The 22,781-nt window shown below is 34.1% G+C and overlaps 1 protein-coding gene across 3 annotated transcripts in view; it reads left to right on the top strand.

The window, feature by feature from the left end:
- Window positions 1-22,781, top strand: part of PPFIA2 (PTPRF interacting protein alpha 2) — a 278,624-nt gene that overhangs the window by 181,051 nt on the left and 74,792 nt on the right. For all 3 annotated transcript variants that reach the window (XM_079303530.1, XM_079303529.1, XM_079303531.1), the window contains one exon: window positions 5,901-5,975. In XM_079303530.1, the coding sequence (XP_079159656.1) occupies window positions 5,901-5,975 (75 nt within the window). The remainder of the gene's footprint in view (window positions 1-5,900; window positions 5,976-22,781) is intronic.

The following is a 22,781-nucleotide window of genomic DNA, read 5'->3' as shown; positions in this document are numbered from 1 at the left end:
CAAATGAATAATGTAAATTTTTTTCTTCACAAAAAGGTGTTGACACTGAAACTATTAATGTAGTTGTTACATTCATGGGAAAGCATAACAAAATATTTTCATGAGAAGTTTTGTCCTTTAAACTTACAAAAATATGAAGAACATCTTAAAATTCTTCGTAAATGCAAATTTTCTTTCTTGTTTTCACTTCCTACACTAAAACATCTTGATGTGTTGTAACAAGTTCTGCCACAAAAATTGACTGATCATGAAAGGATTTCTACGTGCACAGTACAAGAACTACAAAACCATCCTCATTACTATAAGAAAATGCAATGAAACCTACTAACAGATTGGAAAGTGAAAAATAAAATATATTAATTTCTAGGCAGGCCTGCCTAAGTAAAAAAATAATCAGGCGTGATACCTTATTTCAAAGTCTGTTGACTTTCTATCTATTACATGAAGTCTGGGCTTCGCCCTTCCCTTATGTCCAAAAGATCTTTTTGTCCAAAAGATCTCACCACACAGAGATTACAGCTATGATTGCTTCATTCTGAGAAAACATGGCTGTCATTGCAGTTCTTCCAGAGTCTGACAGATCCTTCAGGATATTTCTCATTATCCACATACCTCAGCCCTGGAGAATGTAGGCTTGTCATGAGTTTCCCATGTGGAAGAGGTGGTCCTGTTTGGCTGAACCCAGTAGGTACCTCCTAATAAGTAGGAAGTGGTAAGAGTATGATTTAGTCTTACCCCATCATCTGTATCAGACCTTAGTAGTGCCAAACAAAAGTCTTCACAGTTTGGTTTTGCAGTTTTAATGTATTTTGTGAGAATTTTCACTTTAGGGCATGGGGACAATGACAGAGTTAATTTAGTTTAGAAATGTTTACCATAATATGTGTCCCTCAGAAAAATCTTGTTGTTTCTCCTTGGGTAAGTCGTATCAGAGCAAATGAAATTTGAAATACACTAACTGTATTTGTTATTATTAGTAGTAATATTGGTATTATCCAGAAATTTAATTTTATGGAAGCTATACACATTTTAAATTTTTTTTTTCCATATGTAATTATGCTGATATTTTTAGAAATACAAAACCAAAGCACATGGGCAATTCTGCTAGAAATTTTAAATTTTCATCATGTGAGAAGTTAAATTCAGTGACTGTTTTACCTAAGTGTGTGGTTAGGTTATGTCTCACAAACAATGAGCATTGCTAAAAAAAGTGAAGTTTTAAACACTAGAACTTAGGAATTATTTGGGCTAGGACCAATGTGAAATTCTGACTTAACACTTCTTATAGCCTTTGCTATTGTATAAGTGAAATTTGCAGCAGTATTCAGAGTGGAAACCTCCCTTCAGTTATTCACCCTGTACTTCCTAATGTTACAGGTCTCAAAGTCTTCTCTTACTGCTGCTAAGTAGCTCATAACTTTGTGGTTTGCTTTTTATTTTTTCATGCAGTGAAAAGTTGTGGAACCAATGTAAGACAACACTATAAATTATTTTGTGATATTATTATGAATATACATGGAATTGTTTATAAAAAAACAAGTGAAGATAATATTTACTAGAAATTATTAGAGCTGAAAAAAAAAAAATAGAAGCTCATGTTAACTTCATGGTTAGAATAGACATTGAGTAGATCAGGAAATACATTGTCCTTATGTGCAATTCAAGAAGAACAGAAGGTAGAAAAATTATTGTGTTACTTGTGCAATTCTGTGGTTTATTTGACTTCTGATATCTATTTGAACATGTTTGTTTTCCTGCTGACATTTTTCCTATTTTGCTTTAAACTTTGGGTTCAACTTTTAAAATGTGCATTGGAAAGGAAAAAGAAGCAACTTCTCCAAAGCCAGTTTTTTGGTCAGTGTTGTAACAAAAGTGTCCAGTTGATCTTCACAGTGGAAAGCAGATACCAGATGTTACTGTCTTAGCTAAAAATGAAAAGCCCACTGGTTCTCTTGAGATTAATTAATGGCAGAAAAGTATACCTAATATTCTTGCAAACAAAATTAGCCTATTTGTGTCAGCATTGTCATTATCTTTTTATTCATTAGCAGGTAACTAGGAGCACTTTTATTCAATAGAATAAACGGGAAAAAAGTGATTCAATTCTAGCATGCAAGTGTTTTTTTAAAAAGCTCTTTATGGGCTGCAGATCTGAAGAGAATGAAGAAAGAATTTGACAGCAAGCAAAAAAAAGTGGGAAGTAGTTGCTAGGAGACAGAGAAAGATGGGTGATATTTTGCACTGACAGCAGTGCTAACATGACACTGACTATGTTACATTTAAAGATAATGTGGTTGCATTTAAAAGCCAGAAGAATGCCCAGGCATCTGGGCATATGTTAGATACACTCTCTAACATGGAGACAGCAACTCTTTCCTGCTGTGTCTGTGACACTACAATCATAAAACCACAAAATGTTTTTGGTTGAAAGAAATAATTAAAAATCACTGAGTTTGAACCCCTGCAGTGTTAGGAACACCATTCACTGGACCATGCTGCTCTAGGCCCCATCCAAACTGGCCTTAAACACTTCCAGGGATGGGGCATCCACAGCTGCTCTGGGCAGCCTGTTCCAGTGTCTCACCACCTTCACACTAAAAAATGTCTTCCTAATAACTAATTTAAATCAGTCCTCTTACAGTTTAAATCCCTTCCACCTTATCCTGTCGCTGCCTGCCCTTGCAAAAAGTCCATCTCCAGCTCTCTTGTAAGACCCATTCGAAATTGGAAGGTGCTATAGGTTCTCCTTAGAGCCTTCTATTCTCTATTTGTCCTTTAAAAACGTTTATGATATAATTTCTGTTAGATCATTTGACATCTGATTAGTCTTATTTTCTGAAACCTTTTTTAGTGAAGCTGTGTCAGTGCCCAATAAAATAGAAATACATGGAAGAATCATATGAAATTTAAGCAGAGTAACTTCTGAAATGATACACATGATCTCACTAATAATTCTTATTAGCTATAGTTACTCACTTACTGTCACTTCCAGAAAATAGAAAACTGTATAATAGGCCAATCACTAATTGTCATTCATCATGTGAAAAAAACCCAAAACAAAAATTGTCAGATAAAAATAGTTTGCACTTGTTCCAGTTCCTTTTTCTTTAACAAGATAGTGGCCTGTAACAACAACCTTTCCTGCATCTCTCAGAAATGAGGATGGTTCTATTTGGGATTTTTTTTTTTTTTCTTTTGCTGTAAACTTGAATTTGAAGAAGGAATGCAATAAAAAATCCTTTGCAATACATTTGTGTATGACTGAGAAAGAAATGTAAAATGAGAAATAAGAGTTGAAGCTTCTGGGTTATAAACCAGTGCAAATTTCTCCTTCAGATCAAAGTGTTGATGTAACACTTCATTTTTTTTTAGTAATAGAATCAAAGACTTCCCTCTACTTTAACAGCTGTTATTTATGTTTGAAAATGAAGAATTAGTTGCAGCCTTTCCTATGTCACTATGGAAAATGTGAATCTGAACTTGTTCACTGGTCAGATGAATGGAAAAAAAATATTTTCAGTGCCAAGGCAGAGTTGCTTTCAGTTCCTTTAGCAACTGTTAGATTCAGAGAACAAATAAGAGCCATCAGACTGCAGTTTTGGTTAGGTAATTATTAAAAAGGCAGTGTATTAACTAGGTATGTGGGAGGAAGGCAAGGCATGGCAGGACAAAGGGAACAATTTGCAACTGTTGCTCTGTCTTACACTGGTAATGGTCAATGTTGTCACTGACAAAAGGCCAAGAGTGGAAAGAAATGTATTTAATATAATAGTTCGATAGGCAGAATAGAAACACTAACTCTATACCTAGTTTTGCTGAAGTGCCTTGTAAAAATTGTGTCTCCAGAGCTGTCTGTTGTTTAGAGGGAGTGTTATTTACAAGCTCTAAAATGGCTGTATAGAACCCACTAGGATTGAGTTCTCCAGTGCCACAGTGTGTAAGGTTTAAGGATAATTCTTCTGATTCCAGCTCCTTGTATGGCTGTGACATCCTCAGTAATGTGGCCTAGTTGGTTTGCAAATTCTAACACCATTCAAAGTGAATGTCAGTATTAGACATAATATCTTTTAAAATACATTCTCCTTTATACAATGCTTGGGCTTGAATGCATGGAGGTTTCAGAAGAAATATCAAGTAAAGTTGCCAACTCAGTGTATTTCATTTTGACTTTTAACAACTTCCTGCCTGTGAATTTTCCCTCAATTATCTTGTCCCAAGACAGCAGTTACAGCCAAAGGGATTGAAGAGAGAAACATTATTGTAAATTTTCCATGCTTTTTTAATATCCATTCTGACATTTTTGTAAAAAAGTTGTTGTATACCAACTCCCATTGTGGTTAGAGAAGTTGAAATCAGGCCTCTTAAAGACAAGTCTACACCACTCATTAGTCATTTCAAATAAACTATATAAAGAAGAACAAAGGCCTCAAAGTAGTGCATAAAAACTATTTTTGCATTTATTAGAAAGTGTGAATAGTTTTATTTTTAAGTGTTTGTTTCCTGAATATGTATTTCATCTTTAGCTTTAGTTGGTTTTAAAGTCAAATGAAAGTACTGTGTTATAGTTTCTCTAACTAATTTTCATCTACTAAATTCTAATCCATCCTTGGGATATAGTGAATGTTTGCAAAATCTCATTTCTATCAGTAGTAAATGAAAATGAAGTGTGTAAGGGAAGGTAATATTTACTAGACAAAGAGTTATCACTGGAAAAAATATGAAAGCGTTAGGAGATATACAGCTGTTTTAGGGTCTCCTGTATTTGTCAAGGATGTGAAAACAATGAAAATGCGTCATGTTTCTTTGTAAATGAAAGACTGATTTTGTTTTGCTTTATTTTCCAGCTACATCTCTTGGTCTAAAAGAGTATGCTACCTTACCCTACAAACATTGCTAATAGCCTTAAACACCTGTGGATCAGCAGCTGGAACAGCATTGCTGCGGTGTAGCTGGAACATGTAAAGAAATACACCTTGAGTGTTGACTGATTAGCCAGGTTATAAACTCATTTATTGTGAGGTGCCTAGTGAAGTTCTGTAAATTAGGATAATCAAAGAGTCCATTAACAGTCAGGAGAGAGAATTTCACACAGCACTGGAGGTCACTTCAGGTCTGATTTGCCTCTGGTTGAAGTGGGAGACTGCAGCAACATTGCTGGCTTGGGTTACATGAGCTACATGAGCTGACAATGAGCCAAAGCACTCAAAACAGCTGTGATTGTGCCTTCAGACACATTTAGCATTAATTTAGTGTTAACTATTAATAATCAATATTTAGCAATAATTAAAATATGAGTAATAATAATAATTGAGATCATAGTCATCCTTGGAACAGAATAGGTTATTTATGAAACTGGGGAAAACACAAAGGAATTTTCTGCTTATGAGAGTACACATTGTTTATGACTTTTTGCAAAACTGAAACAAATGCATGATGATACAAAAGATCTCTAGTGTATGGGCCTGAAGGCAATGCTACCAGTTAATTTTTAATTAATTTATTGCATTCACTTACTATAAACAGATAAGTTATCTTCCATGGAGTGAACTTAAAACATCTGCAAATGTTTTTCTCTTATCCTTTGTAAAATATGTTTGTGAAAGTTTTATTTTTATGCCTAATGTGGTCTTAAAAGATTTTAATTTACTGTGCATTCCATAGAATTACAGGCAGACTGTGGAACAGCTGTGTGGCATTTAAAGTTTGACACCTATTTTAATGGGTTAAGTTTCCTATAGTTAGATTTAAATGTTTACTCTACAGTATGTCTCATGAAAGGGTGCAACACACATGACTGCAAATGGAGTGACAGGGCATACAGTAGAGCATATGGCAGATTATATAATCTTTAAAGACTGATAGAAATTACGTTACTGCACATATTTTGATTTTTCTTCTAGGTAAGGGAACGACTGAGGGTTTCTTTAGAAAGAGTCTCTGCACTGGAAGAAGAACTAGCTGCTGCTAACCAGGAGGTAACATAAAACACTTTCTCCCCTTTTGAGATTAAATTTCTCTAATATTCTGTCCCATGTGTTCCCTGTCACTTTCTTCAAAACTGTTAGATAAAACCCCAACAAAACAAACAAACAAAACCAAAATGAAACAAAACTAAAGAAAAATTACATTCTGAGTAAGCTTCTCAGTGAGGCTTGTTTAAGCTGGTTGTGAGGTTAATACAACCTTCTGTTTACTGATGTATTCCCTCCTTCTCTTCCCTTGTGAGCAATCCAAAATCCAAGAGCAGACCAGATCCAAGACAGATTCTCAGATTTCTTATTGGTCCTGAAAAAGGAGTGAATCAACAAATATGCCAGATCCTATAAATAATTCAATAACCTGAAATTCCATTTTACTATAAAATTAAGTAAAACACACATATATACTCATATAAATGTTAGCATTGGTGAAGGAAAGGTTATGGATGGCTGTGAAATGCAGGTTTGTCTCTTCCCTTTTAACTCCAGTGTATCATGGTGTACTGTGGTGCCATGTAACTATTGCCAACCTGAACAAGAGATTTTTTTTTCCTGTTTGCAGAATGTTCTCTTTTGTTTGAAAGGGTGATCAGCAAAACACGTTTGTATTGAGCAGCTGTACACTGCACACATATAGAAAGAAATTTTGCACCCTAGAGAGGTGATTTTGAGGCCAGATAATATAAAAAAATGGGGTCTGCTGGTGACTTTACTGTTCCCCTCATGTTCTGAACCCACCTGACGTGCTTTTAACACTGTTAAAATAAAACAGATAAGCAAGTTGGATTAAAACGATTTTGGGTTATGGCCATTTCCTGGTGTCATTTAGACATTCTGTCATTAAGACAAAAACTGAAAGAAGCCACAGACAACCTAAAGCACTACCAAACAATTCTTCAAAAGTGGAATATCCATAATTCAGAATAATATATGATAATGTAAAGTAGAGACTACTAAAGTATTTTTAACTAATTTAAACTGGAAAAGGTACTTTCTTAAAGTTACTTCTTAGAAATAGGATCTTCAATTAATATATTAGTACTTCTTCTTTGTAAGTATGATAAACTATAAAACTATTAGTATGATTCATCCCTTTGCTCTCTGAAGTAACAACACTTCATCTGTTAAAACATAATATTCTTCTTTCAGAAAGATCCAGAAAAGTTGTGTTGAAATAATATAGTTACACTATGTTGTGTATGCTGTTATTTGCATTAGTGTTTATTAAATAGCAAGCAGTCCTTTTGGTCAGTCAAGCCAACTGAGATGCATCACACTCCTCCAATCCCTCCTGCTCATCATCCAGTTAAATCCAAGTTCACTTCACTGGGCATAGGACCAGGTCTTTAGAGAATTTCCTTGCTATTTGGAATTTCAAAAATTTAATGAAACTGTTTTGACAGTAAGGAATAAAAGCATGCACAATGAAATTACATTGAAATAGGCCCTCCATAGCTTTTCTTGTCCCAAACCTTAGAAATGTTGGACAATGTTTGTGTCTACACGACACTGAAGGACACTGAATCAATCAAGCATAATATGACCATTAACACAATCTGAATATTGTTACTCCAGCTTCCTCTGGGAGACTGTTAGGGCTGAAATTCAATTAAATAATATTGGAGAAAGAGTGAAATGGGAAGAGATGTGGAAGAGAACATTTGGATTATTTTCAAACAGTTATGCATTTGAACAAGGGTTCAGATAATTTCCACACAATTAGTTATTTGAATGGGAACAAAATAAATTAGAGCACTGCAGTTTTAAAGTCTAGTTTTATGCTAAATTCCACAGTGAATACACATACAATAAAACATTTTAAATGTTTATTGTATTATATGTGAAAATAAATGGGCTTACTTTCTTGGGGAATTGACTATATGGGTTTTAGTAATTTCTGTAGTCCTGTCTTGGTGTCTGTTTTCCCAGGAGAATTAGTATTTTCTTTCTCATACTTACTTTCTCATACTTTTTCTAAGAGTGTACTATATTCAGGACTATATCTAAACATAAAATAATGACAGTATATTGGTTCCCTGATTTAACAAATTACATTCAGGTATATGACAAGTATCAGATAAAAAGTAGCAGAAATGCATGTTAAGATATTCCCACTCCCTGAAAACTTGTGGCTGTAGCTCTGACACAGCAACAGTGAGAAACTGCAGACACTTGAGAGTACTTATTGGAAATATTCTTGTATTTAAAAACCCCAAAACTGGTAGAGAACGACTGTAGTTTTCCATCATTAGGTTGTAACTAAGCTCTCATTTAGCAGCCTTTGTGGCATGTTACACACATAACAAAGAGAGTGAAATCATCTGTAACTGGCAAAGCTGATTTCAGCTCCAGTTGCTAACAGAGTTTTGCAAAGCACATAATGTTGGATATAGTAACACACCTTGAACTCTAAACTCCAGAGCAGTTGGGGTGGGCATTTGGACCTGTTGGAGGAAGCCAGCTTGTGCAGCTGATGTTTACATGTAATTACACATGGGTAATAGAGAAAGGTTCTCATCTTACGAGTTTATATTTTATTAAAGCTTCTATTTTATTAGAGTGGATTAAAAATTATTTAAATATATATTTTCCTATGGGAAAAGATTATTTGACTATATATTTTATTTTGCTGCAGCTGATTAGTGATTGTGGAAGGGGCCATTGTACTTAGCAGCAAACTGAATTGCTGTTAGTGAGTTTTTGTGCAGACAGGGGCAAGATAACTGCAGTAATAAAATTAGATGTCCATCTTTCATTTTCTTTTTCATTTCTGCTTACGCTCAAAGCCATTACTAGTTCACAACTAGGAGGTGTCTTATTCATTATGTCTGTTGTTGACAAGATAATTAGAAGATACTGTTAACAATTATTTTTGAGAAATTTACCTCCTGTTTTTAATTAAAATTATTGTAAAACATAGCTACTTTTTCTTGCCCCTTATAGCTTTTAAAATTGTGCTGGTTCTCATCTTCTTCCATGTAACCTATAGTCTCTCCAAATAGTTTTGTGGCTGAAGGTTATAATTTGCAGTTAGAAATTAGACAAGCTGCAATGGGACAGCCAATAACAAAGCTCAGTGATATAATAGTGCTCTTCTTTGAATGTTTTTCAAGGGAAATGTGATGTTTTTCAGTGAGTGTATGAATATTTGCAAAATTGAACAACGATCTGCTAACTAGCCTCCTTTTTATGCACTAATTTCAGAAGAATGAGCCTCATTGGCAAGAGAGGTTAATTTATCTTCACAGTTTTGTCATTCATGATCTTAATGGGAATTAATGTTGAAAATACTGACAAGATAACTACTTTTGTTCTTCGGCTTTAGAAGTACTCCTATTACCATTACAAATGTGAATCTTTGTTAAAGTATGCTAAAATGCACACATGCAAACACACCGAGGTTAGTCATGAATCCCATATATTCCCAGGAACCCAAGTGCAAGCAGCTTCCACAGCTCAAAGAGTACATCGATCATAGACCATGACCCATAGTGACATTCTTAAATCCGTTTCTGCAATAATATGCAGTGTAAAATGACAACTGTTGCAATTTCCATTAACAGATGTTTTCCCAGAACCTTCAACAAATAGTTAAAAAAAAAAAACCCAGACAAAACAACATTTAAAGCTTTTTTCCAAGACTTTTTTCTAAAATTAAGCTTTATACATAATTAATAAAATACTAGATTTTTTTTAAATGGTTGTGCTTAATTTGCACATAAATTGTCTCCTGTTCATCTTAAACAATTATCCATCCCTTGCAACATCTTTCTGTGTTAATAAGAATCATATGATAAGTGGCATTCCAAAACCCTATTTTGTTTCCCATTAATATGGTGGCTTTTCCATCTTTCCTCCTTAGAAGACAGTGTGGCATATATAGTTTTACTTACATTTATTATAGCAAATATACTCTTTAAGAACCCAGACAACATTGTGACTGCAGAATATTAAATTAGAGAAACTACTGATTTGACTGTATATATCACTGTACTACCATATGCTTTTCCTCAGCATTTGTTCTAATTGCTAATGCTATTTCCAAATGCCAAATTACATTATATTGCCTCTGTCAACTGGCACATAGATTATATTTTAAAACACTTCATTTTAAAGCCTCATTATTAAAATTGCTTCTGAAAAAATTTACTTGACTTTGAGGCTAAATTTAACTGCTGGAGTTCTCAGAGATCTTGCAGGGGTTTTGGATCATAGATCACTGCTTCATGTAACTGCATACATTCTCCTGTTTAGGCAGTGTTCCTGACAATGGGTTAATTTATTCATTAGGGTACCCTAATGCTAATTTTGTAGCATTTATGAAAGTATTCATAAAGTATTTACATCACTGAAAGCATACTTGGTTTGAAATTTCTATATGTTCCATACCAGGGACAGCAGAAAATGTATCCATTTATTCTGCAAAGACCTTCCAAATACCATGTTAATTGCTAAACTTCTGCTGTTCAGGGCAAATCAAGTTCACAATAAAAAATTCAGTAAAATTGTTACAGCAGAGGACAGTTTTGGCCCTGACCATGAGGGATGCTGCTGACATGACTATGGTATTACTGCTAATTAAATATTCTGTAGTAGTTAATACATATATGTATTTCAAAGTGAAGTCTTAGCTAAATGTGGCATGTCCTTTTTACCCATGGTTGCACATGAAAACATATTTCTATGCCTATTTTCTTCATTTCCAGTTAGGTTAAGGCATTTTTTACAGGGTTTTCTTGGTGGCCTTAGGCTTTCTGTGTAAATACCATTCAAAGTGATCTTTGGAGTAAAAGTGTTGTGAAAGGAATAGTTTGCTGGGAAAAATAGATGTGCATTTCTTGAACATATAATTTACACAAAATTTCATCAATCCAGAATTCAGAAATTATTTATATCAAAACTTTGGATGAAATTAGGTGGAATTCAGGGACCTTTTTATTTTTTCTGACGACCAGGCAGATGACTTATATCTGTTTCTTGTGACTCAAGGCATGCATTTTTTTGCAAAGAATCTGAAACACCCTTCCTGTATAGTATCACCTTTCACCATATTTTCTCAGAATGCAACTGCAAGTTACTGCTTTCTGAACTCTTTACTACATGTTATTTTTCTTTTTTTTTTAGTTTCTTTATAAGCTATGGATTTGCAGAGGTCTGACACTGAAGAGATACTCTTTGTGGTCTGAACTTTAGTTTAAATGTCTATGTAAATGTAGCAATATATATCTTTTCTGCATATCTATATACATAGTCACTTTTTAATCTGCCTTTAACCTTAGCCATCTAATTAAATGTTACCTCTGCAAAAAGTTATTGTTGCCCTTAAGTTTTAAATGTGGCAATGATGCAAAATGATGATTATTTTGGTGATTATTTCTTATACTACATGCTTTATAGCATTAATTTATTTCTCTACACATTTGAATTAGTATGTGTAGCATGGTAATTGAAGAGGTGGAAAATTAATACGGCAGCACTACAGTCTTCATTGCCTATTTTTTTACAAAGTGAAAAAGAACTAAGCACAAGAAATAGCCAGTTAAGTTGCCATAACTATTTAATTTTATGTCCGCAATTAATTCTAATCTGAGTTCTCAGAGGAAAAAAAAAGCACTAAAATCCTATGTGAACATTGAGGGCAGCAGGTTTGATTTTGCATTGCCATCACTTTTTTCCACTAATTTCATGTTTCACTAAAATTCAGAGCAGAACAGGTATAAAATTCAAAGCATTTTCCAGATAGCTGCTGAAGAACAATGATATTGCAGATACTATTTTTATACAAAAATCTTAGTGACTTAAGCCTAATTATGGGTTAACCACAGTGTAGTGTGTGCAATGCAGAAATTATATATTGAATACATTCACCAACTTTGGTCTTCTTCACTGAGATGGTTTTGCAGAGCAGAAATGTGTTCTGCCCAAATGTCTCAGGGTGCTTGCAAAAGACATCCTGAAATGCTGTGTTCTCTTTCCCCTCCATTTAGCATGTGGCCACCTGTGACAAATGCTAAAATGCCAAAGTCATGTTCACATTTTGCACTGTGTTTTGTCTAAGTTGAATGCCTCCTGTGTGTTCTTTAGAAGACACCAATTTGTAAGAAAGGATTTGTGGTCTCCAGTTGTGTTCATGGAGCACTTAAGGAAATATTTAGCTGAAGAACAAAGGTTTTTATTCCTTCACAAAGACAGTGTGATTAATAGTTTTAATTAAATGCTTGATATTGAATGTTTGCTGGCTTTTATATATTTCTTTCTATGTATTTTTATATTCTTTGAATATTATGTCGTAAAAACAATTGTTATTTCTGGTTATATTTTCTAAATATTCTAAGGTCCCAAAGTATGAATATTTTCAGCTGCTTCAGAGTTTTACTTCTGTTACAGAAGTAAAACCCTGAAGCAGCTGAATACATTCATTCTTGCATTGAGATGAAAACTTCAGGCCACTAAGGGTCTCCACTGCAATTTTGACTTTTTTTTCCTCAGAAGTTCGTGTCATGGCTAATTACCTCTTCTTCATTTTATTTACTTGTAAAATTCTTTATGGGATTTTTTTCTATAAAGATTTGTGACTAAAGTAAATCCCAATGTCACAGATTTATCATTGAAGAGTGGAGTTTTGTTCTGCTATACTTATTTTAAAAAACCCTGAGATTATTTGCCACCTCATTTTTTTGCTATGACACATTCCTGTGTATCAATCAGAGGATGCATACTTTTCTCTTAAACTCTTGTAAGCTGTTATTTACATTAAAGGAAAAGAAAAATTTATGTTTAGTAAAATAATGCTTAAGGGAGCATGGCAAGGAAAAAAGAATGTCAAACTGTGACTTTCTACTTCCTCACTCTCTACTCTTCTCCCAAAACCTGCTGTGCAGCTATGAAGCAGTTGTTTAAATATACATTAAAAGAGAAGTGAGATCGATGTTTGAAATACTTTTTGCAAATCTCTTCAAATCTACTTCATTTTTATGTCTGACAGAAATATTTGGTTTAATGAAACCTTGGTCCCCCATGATTAGAAACTTGGGTGATTTAATGCCTTGTTTTACTGAATAAATGATGACTGGAGATTAAAAATTCCCAGTTTCCTTTAGACCTTGAAGCAAACTTTCCATAAAATTAGCATCTTCATCAAGATGAGCATAAATCTATTCCAGTATATTCTTTTGTGTGTATGTCTCTATCTCTGTGTTTTAAAAACATTAGTTTTATAGATTGCTCATTGTGAAAACACACTAGGTGCTACTACCATAATGTAAAAATAAGAAATCTTACTACAAATTCTATTGGAAATACTCGTACTGTTCTTCTGTTTAAATGTTATATTCTCATTTTTTTTAATATTTGTGCCCTAAGTCTTCAGACTTTTGCCTTTGGGGAGATTATATTTTTCTATGCATTAAAAACTATGGGTGAATCTTAAGTGTAATTTAGATTGCTGCAGAAATATATATTTGTTTATTTAGTAACAATATATTCCCTCTTGACTTCCATACTGAAGTGCTTTTATTCCACATTTTTTCTATGATTATTACTGCATTACAATGCTCCCAACAGAGCTCCAGTAAAGGAGCAGGATGCTATTTTGTGGGGGTAAAAAATACTGAAATATGGTTTCTGCGCCATAGCACATAACAGTATAAATTTGTCTCATGGTGTGTATTGCTCCTACAGCTGTTGAGCATTACTGTAAAGCCCAGGTGGCACAGTGACCTGTGCAATAGATTTGATGAGCAGCAGTTTTACTCTTTTCACTACTACAGGGGCTCTGTAAACTGTCTTACAGGACTCAGGCTCATCTGATACTCTTTGAATATTCTTGCTCCTAAAACTATAAAGATGAGTTCTGCTGGGATGATTGGTTAGTTGTTTCTACAGCAGAAAAAGTAGGATGCAGTCCAGTAGTTAATGGATTCATAAGTATTGCTAGACAGATTTGACTGAATTGCATAACTTGATTTTTGACAGCTGATGGCTGTAGTGGCATCTGTCCAGGTGCACATTCTGTCACATGATTGTTGTTCTGGAACCCTGCACAAATCCTGGTACACTGTATGAATCCTATCACACTCTCTGTGTTTTGACTCCATGCTTGGCAGTTAAATGCTGGGTATAAGCCCCCTCATCCCTAGTTTTCTAAAAGAAGAGAGGCTGCAGGCAGGAAGGAAGTGACAGTGCTCTCTGTGAGGTCCTGCAGCTAAATAACTGTAGGACACAGTTCATCATCAAATAACACAACCACTCTGCAACAAGTCAGCCTGTATGGACAGTTTTCTGGATCTTACGAGGTTGAGTTATTTGAGTTCTTTTGGGGGTCTGTACAGTGTTTTGTATTAATCAGTAGAGAGGGACCACAGAGCATATCTGACATTTCTGCACAACAGCAAAAAAATACATCAATATATGACAGAGCTCTGTGAAGCTGAAGAAGATGCCTCAGAGATTGATAAAGAGATCTCCTCTCCTTTATTCCAGGGAATTACGAAATAGGAAAGTTCTAAGTTTCCAGCAGAGATTTTGCGGATTTCTAATTTACCACACATTCCTCACCCAAAGAAGAAAAGAGGGAGAAAGAGGAAATGGCATGGCAGCCAAAGAAATACAAGCTGAGAGGACATAGGCATCACACAAGCCAGATGTGTCATTGAGCATATTTCACAATCGTTTGCCAACACACCTGAAAACTCCAGGAGACAAATGAAATTGGAAGGTTACTTGTATATTGATAGTTTAGGATTGTTCATAGTCAGCATGAGATTAGACATCAGGATAATTTCAGTTTGGATTTAATGTCATGTCTTTGGCAGTCAGTTTAGGGAGTTTAACAAACCAATGGAACGCAACTCTCCCCAGACCTGATTTCACAAGGTCTCATCAGCAAATGCCTTACTTCAAACATATCAAATTCCTAAAGTAAAGAACACAGCACATAGGCAAAGGTGTGCTTAGCTGACATGCATTCTAGAGGTCACTATTACATGTGAAAAGTATATCCTTGAAAATTTTAATATCTAATGTGTAATTTGCTCACAGTGTTCCGAGTGCCTTTCATGAGACATCAGAAAGAATATATCATTTCTCTTTGATCTGTTATTTTGGGAATCATAAGCTTTGAAATGGATGCCATTTTACCCTGCACTGGAGGTGTGAATTCGGGTTTCGTAACATAGCTGCTTATCTTTCTGTCTATATCAGCTTTGGGATAATTTCATGTTTGTCATTTGACATTTGTCAAATGAGATGTTCAAGCAGATGAAGATAGTTACATTGCAAGAATTAGACTTGCAATATAGGACTGCAAGACTAAATGATTCTTTATCATTATTATCTTTTTGCATATCCATCTTGGTGAAAATGCAAAACACATACCCATTATTCTCTGGTTTTAATCTGCTGGAATAATGTATTCTTTTAACTTTTTTTCAATATGCTTCTTTGGAATGATTATTCGATTTTCTGGAAAATTGTTAAATATTAGATGATTTGTTAAGATCCTCTACTACCTCTCAAATCAGATTTTAAATAGTTTAACAAGATCATAGTATCTTTTATTCTTATTACTCTCTATAATAATTTTACTGTATGGATAGGCCTTACATGATGAATTTGTATTAAATAATTACTTTGATGACATGGGTCAATAAATAAGATCAACTTTAAGCTTCACTAGGTTCATATTTATGAATCAACATTCCCATTAACATATGAACCAGAAAATGTATCATTTGTGTTTTCCTGTTGGATCACCTCAACCCTACAGTGCAAATACAGCTCTAAGAGTATTCTGCAAATCCATAATTCGATTAAATAGCAAGGGTTACAAACAATGACCCATAATATGTCTGCAATAGAAATAAATATAGAAGTAATTTTACTCTGAATTCAAAAATGTCAAAATATCAGTTTGATTAGGAAATGTCAACATTAGTACATAGTAAATAATCTTCATTAATACTAATGGGGACCATCAGTGTATAGGTGAAATTATTACAAGAGAATCTGTAGAAAATTTGACTTGGTTCAATCTATAGAAAATGAACTTGCTTGCTTAACTTGGCACCTGGAAAGTGTGGTTTGGATACCTTTAATCATGTAGAATATGTGGTTACATACAAAAAGAAGGAAAAAAAGAAGCCATATGTATCATTCCACTACATGAGAAAAGGCTGTCATATTAGATTCCATTCTGCAATAATCCTAGGATAAAAGCATTATTTCAGAAGATCCATGTACTAGGAATGTCCTTTGTAATTAAGAAAGAGATAAAATTTGAATCAGTGAAGTCTATATCCTTGATCTCTCTGAAGAAACCTGGGTGAAAAATTACTACCAGTAAGAATGCTATTGAAAACTATTGAGATCTTGACTAGAGTTAAATGGGTACATTTGGTTTAATACTTGAAATACAGATTGTTAGTCGCTGTACTGAGATTCAATTTCAACAGAGTGGGAATGAAAATTAGGTTGGGATTTCTTCAGTTTGCAAGTGCACATCATGGTAGTGGTACATCAATTGTAGTTCTAGGATTAGGTTCATTTCCTTTCTGGATGTTTCTCATATCCTATCTATCTGTTTTATATTTTCATGTTTTCTACAATCAGTAGCAGAGATGGTGATTTTAATACAGATACACTGTATAGGAAAATGTGATAAAACTGAATATATATGCAGAATAGTGGTTTTCATAACAGACATGTCCAGTCAAAATAAATCTAAACAATCTCAAATCTCTCGGTGACAATATGCAGACATAGAATACAAAATTTCATTTGGGGCAGGGTGTTTTCACTCATAGGGACATATATTGGTGTAACCAAAAGAGGAAAACAGATTTGCAGTGCAAATAACTAAACAAACTTCTTTTTCAAACTGCGCAGTATTTTTCAAACCAAATTATATATGTTAATTTAAATTCTTTTCAATTAAATGCTTTATCTACTAAGACAAATTACATAAAGACCTAGAGGTACAAATATCTGTGTATATATTATCATACATATTGCATATATAAATGCAAACTGTATACATGTTTCAGTAACACATATATTGTTGAAAAGAATGAACATTATAATGTCTCTGCCAAATCCATACTCAGCTCTGACAAGCTGGAAATTAGACCCTACCAATGAACTCCAGAGATTTTGAATATTAGGCTTTGTTAGAGTAAAAATGAAAGAATGATTGTTTTGCCACTACTTTGTTTAGTTTGGTAAGAAAAAGAAAAGCAAGAGAAATTAGTCATCAGGTGTCAAATACACAACAATATAACTCAACCATGTAATTGAATATTTGTTACTATTTTCCTATTGTGCTAGTCTCTGTAAAAGACTGTTTTTTCACTGTGTTGTATTTCATACAAATTTTGTGACAAGTTAAAAGTAGTACATTTTTGTTTACTTCGATAAGGTTTTCTGTTAAAACGTACCCTGAAATGCACCTGGTAATCTGTGAAAAATCGTGGTAGATATTCTACACAATAGCGCCTGCACCATTGCTTTAAATTGCTCCTGTTCTGTTTTCTAAGTACTGCTACAGAAATTAATGGTGCGTGCTCTAGAGTGCATGTAATAGCACAAGACAGGTGTTTACACAGTGACAATTGGGTCCAGAATTCATAATGAAACAAAGGAGACTATTAAACCCCACTGCCTTATTACCAGAAATGTTGGTGTATTGCTACTTTTAAAGTACAGAGATGCCTGCTGGCCCAGAGGCTTGGAGTTCAGAGGGAGTCAGGGCTCAATGGTGGTACAGAGGGCCTGGGGTCGGTCAGTCCCTGCTGCAGCCAGCTGAGCTCTAGTGTGCATCCAGCTGTGCCACAGCTGTGCAGTGCCCCTGGACCACAGCGCCCTTGGCGCCCACACGAGTGACCTCCACAGGCGTGTCAATAAAACACTGAGAGCAGGACCTTGACAATAGTTATCACAAGCACAGACTGCCAACAGTAATGCACCACGGGGTTAGTGTTTCCATGTTTTCCATTTCAAATTAGCAAAGTGCTGCAGGTTCAGAGCATCTCTGGTCCTTCCTGCACGTTGTCATTCATTACGTGTGCTTCAGCGACACGTCAGCACTATCCACCGTACAAGCAGGATTGCAGACAGCAGTGCCAGCATCAATATGGTAAGAATGAAATAATCAACACCTGCCAGAAGCTGCAGAAGCAAGAGGTTTTAGCTTTCTTTGACAGAATTTGAAGCATAGGAGGTAAAGACTTTAACTGTAAAAGATGTGTAACTGAGGGCTAGAGCTTGGTGCACTACCTACCCGCAAACATGCAAGATTTGCTACCACTGCTGTCTGACTTTCTATAATGTTGAAAATACATATTACTCATAACTCCCACAAGTTTTTATTTTAATCAAATAGTATTTTTCTTGATATGTTAGGACAGGTTTTAAAGGACTCAACTGTGTAAACTTTCTAGAAAGCTCACTTCTAAATAACAATAAAATACACGGAAATTCCAGGCAAACAAAATAAACCTAGCTGAGAGGTTGTCAGTCTTTAGTTTAAAACTGAAATTTGTGCTAAAAAATCCCTACTTGATTCTTTTTGGTTACATCATTTAATGGGGAAGAAGGCTAAATGCTAAGTTAAAAAAAATAAAATGTTTTATTTCTTCCCCCACAGTGAGCCCAATGTACATTGTTTGGGCTGATGATTTCATTCCCTGCCTCCCAAAGTTTTCAGTCTGAAAAGACTTTTTTCATTTATTTTGTTCCCTTGAAGTACGGCTAATGTTTATTACAATGCTGTATATTAATAAAAATATATTAATATATATTAACTCTAGCTATTGTGAAAATAGAGCCCAAATCCTGTATTTGCCCCATTAAACATACCTGGTTGTAAAGCTCAGGACCTGCATTGCTGAATGGAAAAACCAATGCATTTCCATACTAAAGTAATCTTTATGGAGATTCCTTTTTATCTACTATCCACTGCATCTTCTCTTATAGGTTGTGTGTTCCAGTATATTTTCATTTTATCTAATAAACCCAGTTCATATTTTGCTGTTTTTTGCATCTTGGTTTTTAATTTCCTTTTTAGTTACCCTTCACAGTATTGTAGGTTTTCAACTACTGTGTGAATCTTTTATTTCTTTTATTTTTGTATCATAGTGTTAGTTAGTTACTAAGGTTAGTTATCAGATTATTTCCCTTGTTAAATAGAAGGAATTTATGCTATGGCTCACTGATTTGTAATTTCATGTTATCTTTATTCATTATGAAATTTTTTTTATTACATTGTCCTTTTCACCACCATGGCTCTATCAGGTACTTCTTCAAATCAGTACTGGCTTATGTATTCATCTTCTGTTCTGTGTTGTATTTTAATATTTGTCAGCACCTGACTCAAGATATTAATAGGCATGGTATGTAGATTTGGCCAGTTCAAATGTTGAGTCCAAGTTGTTGAATCCTAACTTCATTTTAAGAATAAATCCAAATGAACAGTGTCTGTAGATAATGGACACAAGTTCTGCTAATGTAGAAGGAATTTATGTGGGTAGTATAGTGGAGATATTTACCAAAATTTTAAGTGCATAAAGCTGGGCTTTAGGAACATTGAAATTATTTATTAGTTGAGACAGAAAGGCAGAAGTTGTGTAAGGTTATGTTCAGAATTATGACAGAGTAGGGCTTTGGAAACTGTGCCATTTGTTTTGAGGTACCTTTGACATCTGGAAAATAGAATTAAAATCAATGGAAATTATTTAAGGTTTTGATGTGCCTTATGAGTCATAAAACTTCCATGCAAAAGAAGATCAATATGCCTGTGAGAAGAGAACAAGCTGAATAAATTTTTTTCAGATGAGGAGGTATTTTCATGGATTTATGCTACAAAAGTTAGAAAGGTCCAACTGGAAAAGTAATACTCCACATTTTGTTCTTAAACTGACAATGCTCCATTTTTGTTGATCAAAAAAAAAGAACTTTTCAGTTCTGCTGAATGAGTTTGGCAAAGAAAGCAGAGAGCCAAATTTAAACTTTCTTTAGGCTCAACTATGGTGAGACTTGAAATTGTACTCGTTTAGAGTCACATTGAAAGGTGTTACTGTGGTCCAGATCAAGTTTGCCAAATAGGAAAATAGTATCAGTGACTGTACATAATCATTTGAGATCTACATGCAGAAGCTGGTGAGAACAAAAATGTGATGTATTTGATCATATATTAGAAGGTACAGTTTGGACTTTGGTGTTTAGGTTGGTTGTCCAGTTTTGGGTACAACAATCCTAAAACAGAATAATGATATTTATCCACATTTGCTTTATATTAATCTGTCTGGGGTAGGGGAGGGAGGGGTATTTTTATTTGTATTCAGCAGCTATGATGCCATCCTGAAGAATATTACCTTTTACTTTCTGAAACAAAGAACAGTGAATGGAAACCATTCGGAATTTAGCATTAGAGGTTAGACAGTATGAAGGCACTTGGAAAACTGTCTGTGGACATGTTTTTTCATAGATACTTTAAGTTGGATGTCATAAACGTAAAAACATCAGTAGAACAGATAAGCATTTCTCAAAAATAATATAACTTTTATCTGCATTAAGAAATCATCTTCTTACCTAGATCTCTATTATTATTGCTGTCTGCTGTTGTAGTGATCATTAGAATTTAAGAGGTTTTGGAGTCTACCTAGGAAAAATTTAGTCATCTGTGTCTTCATCCAGACCATCAACCCTTCTTCCATGTTTTGGCAACCTGTTTAAAAAGTTACACAAATGGTTCAGTGATTAAATGAGCACATTTGCAAAAAATTTGCACATTATTGAAAGATAAATCAGAAAAAAATAAGTAATAAAAAGGAGTATGATAAGAATTAAAAACTTTTGCTTCAACAAAGTAAAAAGTAAAAATACTTGTAAGACACTGAAGAATTTCCATGCTTCCTTAGGAGCACTAATTCTGCCTTAATATATTCATTAAATCAAGAATAGAACAAGTATGAAAACAATTTAGCTGTGTGGTTCTTCACAGTTTAGATCTGTTACCTGATGACTAGCCAAGGGCTGAAACTTCTGCAATGTGCCAGACTTCAGACTCTTTGTTGTTCCTGTATATATTTGCTCTGCATTCATTACAGTAATACAATTATTGAAACCATAATGTTTAACAATGATGGATTTTTGGCAAAGTAATTGTTCCCAAACATTAAGAAAATTAAGAAAATCCCTCCAAATAATGAAACTTATATTGCATTATTTTATTTGCCTGTCATCTAAAAGGAACATATAAATTTTTTCTTATTTGTTTACTTGTGCTGGTACCTAGAGACCCATAGAGGCTAAGAAGAATTAAACTGTTTCAAATATGTGATTAAATGACAACGTTTTGCACTAGTGTTTAAAGAGTATTCTTATTCAGCTAAAAGGCTGTTAAGGAGTTGTTCAGATACAGGTTATAATTCAAAATTAAGGCACAGTGATGTCTGCTTTTAATGGATAAAAATATTATCATATGAAAAATCCAGATATATTGTTGCCTGTCAATTAATATATCCGATGACTTTACATATTTTATGTTATGTGCAGTTGCTCTACATCAATCAGAATTTTATAATATGTGTGTTGAAGAATCTCAATCTACCTGAAAGTATCTTTTAGCATTAAGTGATGGCTAATCTTGTTTGGTGGAAGCCATAATTTTGGTAGTTTTGATTTGAGAACTCTTTGAACCGTAAAGAAAAAGGAGTGAAGCTATTCACAAATATTATCAACAAAAGCTAATCACAAGGCTAATAAAAATATTGAATTACTGATTGGGTAAAAAGCAAGACTATGCTAATGAGATTATACCAGTCCTTTTTCTGTTACTTGAAACAGACATAATTCTTTCATTTAAGCAAAATGTTTTAAAGTTCAGTGTATTTGTACAACCCCCAAAGACACAGATTGTCTTAGACAGTTTTAATTCTCACTCTTGTAATTTCCTATAATTGCTTGGATGAAATGTTGTCTTCAAGTCTTGGTCTTGGCACTGAAATCAGTGGGAGTATATGACTTCTACAGGGGCTGTAGCTTGGATTTTTTAGTGAGCTGTGAATCAGCCTGCTCATCTGAATCTCATATTACAGCAATTTTCAACATTTAGATTAAGGAAGAATTGCTTAAAGTGGTGCTCTTACATCTCAAATGTTGGTCAGAGTGATTCAAATGGTCATTAAAATGAGTACTTAAATATGATTTAAACACACTTGAAAAGTTTCAAATTAAAATTAAATTATTCACATCAGTAAGTTTATCTTAATGTCAATTAGAAGTTAATTTAATTTAATTTAATTTAATTTAATTTAATAAATGTTCCACAAAATCTTGACTGCTGCACACTCTTACCAGGTAGTACTACCTAAAATTCTCCCACTTACCCCATGCTGTTGTGTTCTAGGGTGGGACAGTCTTTTAGTGTGTTTCTGACTCAAGACCTATGTAGACAAAAATATGGTGACAGAAGCCTTAAAACTTATACCAGCTTTCCAAAACTGGCATCTATGCATCCTACTATTGTTCTACTGTGTGTAATATATAATGTTATTCATGAGGTAAATAATTTACTGCATGTGCTCATAAAAGCAGAAAAATATGGAGATATAGAACTGTGCTATTTAACAAATATAATTGTTTGTATAAGCCAGATCTTCCTGCTTACCATAGTATACAATATCAAAAAACAATTAGCACCTAAATCTTTGTAGGCTGTGTATTTCCTGAGAGTAAGACACAAAGTCAAAGGGAAAGCAACTTATTTTCCAGTAGCTGCATGTGAATTTTAGTAGCATTACCAATAAA

This window comes from Erithacus rubecula, assembly GCF_903797595.1.
Source record: "Erithacus rubecula genome assembly, chromosome: 4".
Taxonomy (NCBI): Eukaryota; Metazoa; Chordata; class Aves; order Passeriformes; family Muscicapidae; genus Erithacus; species Erithacus rubecula.
Note: the sequence above shows the minus strand (reverse complement) of the source record. Positions and strands in the feature narration are given on the sequence as shown.